General features: G+C 51.6%; 1 protein-coding gene across 1 annotated transcript; it reads left to right on the forward strand.

Annotated features, from left to right (window-relative positions):
• Positions 1-1,275: 1,275 nt before the first annotated feature.
• Positions 1,276-8,513, forward strand: GNPNAT1 (glucosamine-phosphate N-acetyltransferase 1). Its single transcript, XM_054634987.2, has 6 exons — positions 1,276-1,381; positions 3,623-3,810; positions 4,550-4,612; positions 5,720-5,847; positions 6,465-6,526; positions 6,749-8,513. Exons 2-6 carry the CDS (start codon positions 3,639-3,641, stop codon positions 6,894-6,896), a joined length of 573 nt encoding a protein of 190 aa, XP_054490962.1. The 5' UTR covers positions 1,276-1,381; positions 3,623-3,638; the 3' UTR covers positions 6,897-8,513.
• Positions 8,514-8,869: the final 356 nt, after the last annotated feature.

The raw sequence follows: 8,869 nt of genomic DNA on the forward strand, positions 1-8,869 counted from the left end.
CATGGATGGGACATTCCCACTTCTCTGAATCCCTCAAAACAAATGAGAAGGGATAGGAGGGGAGACTCACAGCCCAGTTTGTGCCTTTCCCTCCCAATAAAAGGTTAAATATTGCAGTGGTTCATCTGGCTGCAATCTGAGCTTCGCCCCCAGATTTTGGGTGTGCCTGGACCAGGGAAGGTCGGTGTGTGTCATCTGGTCACTCTGGGCCCGAAGAAGTCAAAAAATATGGAATGTTGATTGTTTCCATGGTTACAGAATGATTCATTCTGATGGTAAAATAACAGGGGAGACACATGGAAAATGAGAATCATGTCTCAGAAGCGTTTTGTGTAATTATTGCGTTCACCAATTCTCCTGCTGCAGGCTACATGCGTGCCCTGACCTCAGCTATTCGTAAAACTGTCTCTTGAGATGATCCCAAAGTTGGGTTTTTTTATTGAAAATTAATTTAAACCCTTACTCATGGAGGCTGTAAGCCTTGGATGCTGAACAAGGCCCATCCCAGCGCAGGTCTTGTCCAAGCAGAGCAATGGAGCCTCCAAAAAAAATCCCACTGAGATAAAAACGATCAAAGTGAGGGCCTGGAGGGACAGGAAAAGAGATAATGGCTTTAAATTGGAATAGGGTGGGTTTAGATGGGATATTAGGAAGGAATTCTTCCCTGTGAGGGTGGAAAGGCAGAGGGCGCCCAGAGAATCTGTGGCTGGCCCTGGATCTCTGGAAATGTTCAAGGCCATGTTGGACAGGGCTTGGAACAACCTGTGATAGTGGAAGGTGTCCCTGCTATGGCAGGAGCTGGAACAAGATCATCTCTAAAGGTCCTTTCCCACTCAACCCAGTCTGGAATTCCATGATTCTAAAATTCCAAACCCATCAAATGCCTCAGCCTTGGCATCTCTGAGGGGGTCCAAGGGGTGTGTGCTTGTGTCGTGTCTCGCTGCCTTCACCCTTCCCCTCGAAGAGCCCACTAGGACTTCTAGGAGGGTGAAAAGACCCTTCAGGAGGGGAGAAGAGCGGCGGGAGCACCGAGCCCGGACAGGACCCTCAATCAATACACGGCGCCGTCCGCCATCTTGGCGGGGCCCCGAGGGGGGCGGGATGGGCGTGGCCTCTCTGAGGCAGGGGCGTGTCCACAGCGCTCCCGCCCAATCCGCGCGAGGCAGCGAGCCGGGCCCTAAAGGTCGCGAGGCCGGCTGAGGGGCTGAGTGGGGGCGTGACCGGAGGGCGGAGCTCAGCGGCGATTGGCTCCGATCGGCTGCGGTCGGCTGCGATTGGCTGCGCTCGGGAGGGCGGGCGCGCGCGCGCGCCGGGCCTGGCATGGCCCCGCCCACCGCTTGCCACGTCCGTGCGGCGCGTGCGGCGGGGCCGGCGCGCGCGGGTGAGTGCGGGCAGCGGGGCCCTGAGGGGAAGCGGGAGGGATTGGGGGGGGGTCCCCTCTGAGGGGTCGGGGTCTCTTCTGAGGGGTCGGTCTGGGGATGGGTCGCACCCCCGGGGGGCTGCTGCAGCTCAGGGGCGCTGTGGGGACACCACCGAGGGGCTATGTGTGTGTGAGGGATTGATATGACCGCCCCGAAGGTCTGTGTGTGAGGCAGCGGGATGCACCTCCAGCGAGGGGCTGCGGATGGAGTGAGAGCTGCCCTCAGCGGGGCGTGTGTGAGTTGAGGGGCTGGTTTGGGGAAGGGTCCTACCCCCGAGGGGCAGCTTGAGCTGTAGGGACCCCCCGAGAGAGCGGGTTAGGGGGTGTGGGACCCCCCGAGGTTGTGTGTGAGGTGTGGAGACCCCCTCGAAGGGCTCCGTGATGAGGGGATCCCCTCACGGGGCCCTGTGTGAGGTGGGGGAGCCCCTCGAGAGGTTGGTGTGTCCCAAGGGGCTGCTTCGGCTGAGGAAAGCCCTGGGGACCCTCCAGGGGCAGGGCTGGGCTCTGTCACCCCAAAACTGGGGGCTGGCAAAGGTCTGGCCAGGCCCCCACTGACCCTCCCTGGGGGTTTGGGGGTGTCCCCTGGGGTGGCAGCTCAGCTCAGGGGGTCCCTGGCCATACCCTGCTCCCTACACTTGTGGGGACCAGGACGACCCACAGGCCTGAGCTCTCCTTCCCTGTGTCTTAATCTCTTTTTCTTATTTTTAATTGACATTACCCTAATTCATATTCCTGCCTCCAGAAAACGAGCATAACTTGCAACTCTATCCTGCTCCAGCTGTGCCGGAAGTAGTTGGGAAAGTGACTCTTAGTTGGTCACTAATTGCTCATAGAGCATTGGAAATTTGATTTTCCCTTTGTGCTTTTCCCTTGGTGTGCTGTAACCCTGAGCTGGAGTTTGAGGTTTGCTTTATTCTGTACACTGTTTGAATGTTGATATGGACACTTGGGAATTCTGGGGGACAGAGGAAAAGTGACATTGGGCTTGTTGAGCTGGAGGAACAGAGAAATCTGTAGGAATGTTTCTCTTTGCAGTTCATCTTTCCTGCTGTTTCATTTTGAAAATTCACACAGGACGAGAGTTTGTGTTGCTGTTGAATTGCTGTAACAGCAAATGCTTTTACTTTTATTTGCAAAATTAGGGTGAGAGCTGGGATTCAAAGGCCAGTGTGTACCAGCAGGTGGCATAAAAAAAGATTTTGTGTTGGGTTTTTTTTTTTTTTTTAGTGAAGAAATTTCAGTTGGGTTTCTGGAGCCACTTTCACTTTTGAGGCTGATTACACACTGTGATGCTTCACAGCAAACATTCTGTGTGAGGTGTTTTATTTTAAAAAGTGTCATCCCAAACACTTTTTTCTTTCTGCTGTTTAGCCTGACCACTAGTGTGTGACTGCTGTATTCATGGTGCAGCTAAGGCAATCTGAAGATTTATTAAAAAATTGGAACTTTTCATGAGCTCTGCTCATACCAGAACCCTGACCAGGTGTTCTGCAGGGGACAGAATAAGAATTTATTTTCATTTATCATAGGATTTATCATAGGATTCCAGAATTGGAAGGGACCTTAAAGCCCACCTCATTGCACCTCCTGCCATGGGCAGGGACACCTTCCACTGTCCCAGGTGGCTCCAAGCCCTGCCCAACCTTGACTGCAATAAGGAAGATGCCTCCCTTTGTCACCCAGAAGAACCCAGTCTCTTCAATCATTAACAGGTGTCTCACTGTCACCTTGGCCCTGTGTCATGGCCGCTGTGGGGCTGTGCTTGGCAGCTGGGCTCTGCAAACACACAGAGCAAACAGGAGGGGCTGTGCCTGTGCCATCACCCGCTGGGGGACGTGGCACCTTGTGCCCCAGGCAGGAAATATTTGTGGGGTGGGACTGCCTGGAAAAAATGCAGGGTTGAAATTGAACAGGAGTGCAGGTGAGGGCTGGGCAGGTTGTTGGGAGGTTTCTTGGGAGTGATGCTTTGCTTCCCAGAGGGGGGAAATCCCCTCCTCTGAGGTGTTGTTTATCCTGGCCTGTGCCAGGACAAACACAGGAGCTCCATGTGCTGGCCCTGCTCTGGTGAAGGCTGAGCAGATAAAGTGACCAGCAGTGTATTCACCTTCCTGGAAACCCCTGAGGCACACCCCATGGCATGCTGCAGGGGGAACAGCTCAGTTAGAATCTGAACCATGCCTTGCCTGTTCCATTGCATTGCAGGTCTCTGCTTGCAGCCATGATGCCCGTGGCCACCGTGATGCCCGATGACACGCCCATGTTCGACCCCAGCATCCTGCAGGAACTCGACTGGAGTGAGAACACCACGACCTTTTCTCCTGCCATTTCTCCACTGGATCCAGGGGATGGGCTGGTCCTGAGGCCACTCTGCACAGCTGATGTAAATCGAGGTAGAATCTTGGTTTATTATTGCCAGAAATTACACTGGGAGCTGAGTTGGTAACTTGTGTTTCTGGAGGAGCTCTCAGTGGATTGGGATTGCTCATTTTCCCTGATTTGGGTTATTTTTATCAGTAAAAAATTTGATGGAATTTTACAACATCCTGAGTTGCAAGGGACCCACAGGGATCATTGAGTCCAACCCCTGAGCCTGCACAGGACACCCCAGCAGTGCCACTCTGAGCCTTGTCCTAACATCCCTTGGGCTCTGGTAGCCTTGGGGCTGTGACCATGTCCTGGTTTGTCCTGTGTGACCACATCCCTGAATTTGAGCTTTTGGCATCATGGATTGGTGCTGTACTGAGTGACCCTGAAAATTTGGTTTACTGTTTTAATCTTAAAATTTAAGTAAAATCTTCCAAATAATCCACAAGTTCCCATTCACCATGCTTTTGGGGAGGGAGCACAGTTGTTCATACTATAGCCTTTAATACCAAAACAACATGAACAAGCATCTTGGTGCATGAATTCTCCTTCAGTTCTGCAATTTGGATAAAAAGATTGCTTTGCACTCATTATTCCAGGCTCACTTGAGCTTTAGCCAATCCTTCACCATTTTTCCATCCCCTTGTGATGTGGTGGTGCCACAGTCCCTCTCCAAACAGCTGTGTTGGATTGTTCCTTGCTGTTTGGAGCTGGTTGTGTGTCTGTCCCTCACTGAGAGTTGTTTTCCCCCTCCTTTCCTGCCAGGCTTTTTTAAGGTTCTGGGTCAGCTGACGGAAACAGGAGTGGTGAGCCCGGAGCAGTTCATCAGTGAGTACCTCATCATTCCTTGGTTTTCCACAGGGCTTGCAGGCAATCAGAGGATGCTGACAGCAAAGCTGCTCAGGTGTGAGGCTCCTGAGTGCCTGATGCCAGAGGGAGGGATGAGTTCAGCTCCCCTGGGCACTCAGCCTTGCATCCAGCTGCAGCTATCCCCAAGGGCTGCTTAAATTGCTGCCTAAATTGTGAAACTGATTTTTAGACTGAGCTTTAGACAGCTGGTAGGATGGATTATTTGGGTTGGTCCAAGCCCCTCCAAGCTGGACTGGAACACTCTGCAGGATGGGGCAGCCACAGCTGCTCTGGACACCCTGTGCCAGCCCCTCATCACCCTCTCAGGGAAGAATTCCTTGCCAATATCCCATCTACCCCTGCCCTCTGGCAGTGGGTAGCCATTCCCCTGGTGCTCTCCCTCCAGCCCTTGACCAAAATCCCTCTCCAGCTCTCTTTGAACCTACTTTAGGTCCCCTGTAAATCCTCCTCCCAGGCTAGACAGGCAGCTCAGGGATTCAGGGAATCACAGGATCTGATCCAAACCCAACACTAATCCATGTCCCCAGGGGTCACACAGCTTTTGAATCCCTCCAGGGATGGGGACTCCACCACTGCCCTGGGCAGCTGTGCCAGGGCTGGACAAACCTTTCCATGAAATTCCTCCCTGTGAGGGTGGGCAGGCCCTGGCACAGGGTGCCCAGAGTGGCTGTGGCTGCCCCTGGATCCCTGGAGGTGCAAGGCCAGGGACTTGGAGCAGCCTGGGATAGTGGAAGTTGTCTCTGCCATTGTGAAGGGGGTGGAATGAGATGAGCTTTAAGCTCCTTCCAGCCCAGAGCATTCCATGATTGGATACTGCAGTGCCCATGTGCAGAGCAGCTCAGCAAGGAGGCTTTTCTGGGAAAATAAGGAAAAGGAATTTGTGTAACTCCTGCTTTTCCTGGGGCATTCATTTTCTGGAGCGTTGGGTGCATCGTCCCTGTGATCCCACAGCGATTTGCAGTCAGACACTGCTGCAAATACCAGCTTGAACTGGGGTTCACTGTGGTGAACAGGAACCCCAATTCAGCCTGAATTGCCTGTTCCACACTGTGCCTGCTCCCACAGAAACCTTTGAGCACATGAAGAGGTCTGGAGATTACTACGTGACCGTGGTGGAGGACACCAACCTGGGGCAGATCGTCGCCACGGCAACGCTGGTTATAGAACACAAATTCACTCACTCCTGTGCCAAGGTAAATCTGCACTGGGGAGGGAGGAAAAGATCCTGGCCCTGACTCTGGGTGCGTTGGTTTTATGGTGTTACTGGGTGGTGACAGCCTCAGGTTGTATCAGGGGAGGTTTGGGTTGGATATTGGGGAAAATTTCCTTGTGGAAAAGGTGGTCCAGGCCTGTACAGGCTGATCAGGGCAGGGCTGGATTCCCCATGCCTGGAGGGATTTAAAATCCATGTGGCACTTGGGGACACGGGTCAGTGGTGGCCTTGGCAGTGCTGGGGAACAGTTGGGCTCAATGGTCTTGAAGGGCTTTTCCAACCTTAAAAATGTAAATATTTAAAAAATGTATTTAAAAATATCAAGTATTTTGTGTATTTAAAAAAATATATCACATCCTTGAATGCTGAGCTGGCAGCAAAAGGAGGCTTTGGCTTTTCCTAAGGAAAGGGAGCCCTTGGAGGTCTGTGCCATTGTGCCAGTGAGCCTTGGCAGGAGTCAGCCGTGCCTCTGACAGAGCAGATGGCTGAGGATGCCCAGGAGGGCTGGGAGTCCCAGGCAGGCTGTGAGCACAGGGAGCTGCAGGGGCAGTTCCAGGGGCAGCTGCAGGGCTAACAAACACCTGCCTGTGTTTTCAGAGAGGCAGGATAGAAGATGTGGTGGTCAGCGGGGAGTGCAGAGGGAAGCAGCTTGGAAAACTGTGAGTATTGCCCACCTTTACCAGGAATCCCTTTACACCTCACACCTTGCTGCCAAGCACCTGGGAACAATTCAGCCAGCAGGGATCACCAGCTGGGCAGAAAATGATCTGCAGGAAAACACAGAGAGGGCTGTCAGCCCTCAGTGTTGTGGCTGTGATAATAAAACTCATGAAATATTCACTGACCCTGCATTTAACTGCTGATTTTTTTGTCTTTTCCAGATTAACGTCGACCCTCACCTTGCTAAGTAAGAGACTGAACTGTTACAAAATCACTCTGGAGTGTCTGCCCAAAAATGTGGATTTCTACAAGAAGTTTGGCTACTTGGTATCTGATGAGAACTACATGTTTCAACGGTTCTTTAATTAACAACTTCTAGGTGTTCTGGGTTCTTTTTTTTCTTGAAAGACTGTTGGTGGAGGAGCTTGTGCTGCAAACATTCTCTCCGTGGAAAATTTCTATAGTTTATTGCTGCAGATATAACAATCCCTATAAATAATGAACATCAAATGTGTAAATCTTGGGGGAAAAAAATTACTGAGGTTTTAGAAAGAGTCCTTTGGGTTAGAAAATAAGTTTAGAACTAATTTTTACTACTGTTGAGTCGAGGTGAAGCTTTTCTGTTCTAGCTGAGTTATAAAGGACTCGTTAAAGGGATGGTTTTTAACCAAAGGTCTATATTTTTATCTCAAATTTTTTCTTGCATTGTATTTTTCTAAAGGTTTGTGCTTCTTTTCTCAGTAGCCAAAGGACAGCCCTGGGACTGTCCTGGCTGTGCTGATGGAAGGATGATGTAGCTGGGGAAGGGATGAGGCTTCTCTTATGCAGAATTAGTGACACAAAACAGGCCTTAGTTCTGGATTTTTCCATGGCACCTCATGGAAGTGCTGGTGACGTTTTCTAGGCACTGTTTTCCAAGACTGGATTTGTTACTGTTGGTGCAGGTTGGGGAGAATCCTTCCAGGCTGTGCTGAAAATGGATGTGTGCTTCTCACTGCAGGGCTCCTGCACTTTAGCTGATAACTTGGTTTTCAGGATAATTACTTTTTTTTCTGACATAAAAACCCCAAATGTGGTTTGCAACAGGGCAGAGGGTAACTGGGAAACTGGAATGTCTGAAGGAGTACATCCCATAAGGAGTGGGGTGCTGGCTATTAATCACTGGGAAAGGGGCTGGGATGTCAGATTCAGCTGAGGGAGCTGGGGGTGTTCACCCAGAACAGCCTCAGAGCCACTTCCAGGGCCTGAAAAGGAGGGAGAGGGATTTTTGTGTGGGCAGGACACAGGGAATGGCTTCCCACTGCCAGAGGGCAGGGCTGGATGGGAGATTGGGAAGGAATTGTTCCCTGGGAATGTGGGCAGGCCCTGGCACAGGGTGCCAGAGCAGGTGTGGCTGCCCTGGATCCCTGGCAGTGCCCAAGGCCAGGCTGGACAGGGCTTGGAGCAGCCTGGGACAGTGGAAGGTGTCCCTGTTGGAATGAGATGATAAATAAATCCCACTCTGGGATTTACTGAACACCCCTGGCCCAGCCCCTGGATCTCCAGAGGGCCAGGAGGGATTTGCACCTGTGGCACAGCAAAGCAGCAGAGAATTCCCCCCTTGTCCCAAGGCATTGCTGCTGCTGCTGTGGAGCTCCCCTGCTGCTGCAAGACTGGATCCATGACTTTAGCACTTTTGCCAGGGGTGAAAAGCAAAGAACAGCCACAGGCCTGTTGCCAACAGTGGTGTTTTGTGTGGGGAGGGACAAATGCCACGGCCATGAATAGGGCATTGTCCCCAGGCAGGGTTGTTTGTGGGCAGCCAGGCCCTCCACACTGTCCTGCTTTGTGCTCTGGAGAGCAGCTCTACAGTGCTGGGGGCTCTGCTTGATCTTCCTGAGGGTTCTCCACTCCATCCAGTGTCTCCTTGGTGATGTCTGCTTTATTTATTGATTATTTTTTTAAAGAATATCTTTGTTTAAGCTGAATAAATGATTGCCACCTGTACCTGGACTGTTTTTCATGGAGTGAGGAGGTGCTTGGTGGGCAGCAGCAGCTGCTGCAGGTACCTGTTCCCCTGCCCTGGGCTGAAAAGAACACTTTTAGCAGCTCCACGTGGATTTCTGTCCCAAGAGAAAGCAGATGTGCTCCTCTCACAGCACCTGCATGGCTCAACCCTGACTCTCATTCTGTAAAGCAGCTCCTGCTTTCTGCTGGCCCAAGTGACTGAGGTGGATTTTCTTGCCTTTCACAGCTGTAATTAATTCAGAATTTCCAGGATTTAAAGTGGATTATTTGAATTCCGTGGTATCTACACCATGTAAAGAGCCCCAGGCCCTCATGAAGAGTTAATGAGAAGATCA

This window comes from Agelaius phoeniceus, chromosome 6 (genome assembly GCF_051311805.1).
Source record: "Agelaius phoeniceus isolate bAgePho1 chromosome 6, bAgePho1.hap1, whole genome shotgun sequence".
Lineage (NCBI taxonomy): Eukaryota > Metazoa > Chordata > Aves > Passeriformes > Icteridae > Agelaius > Agelaius phoeniceus.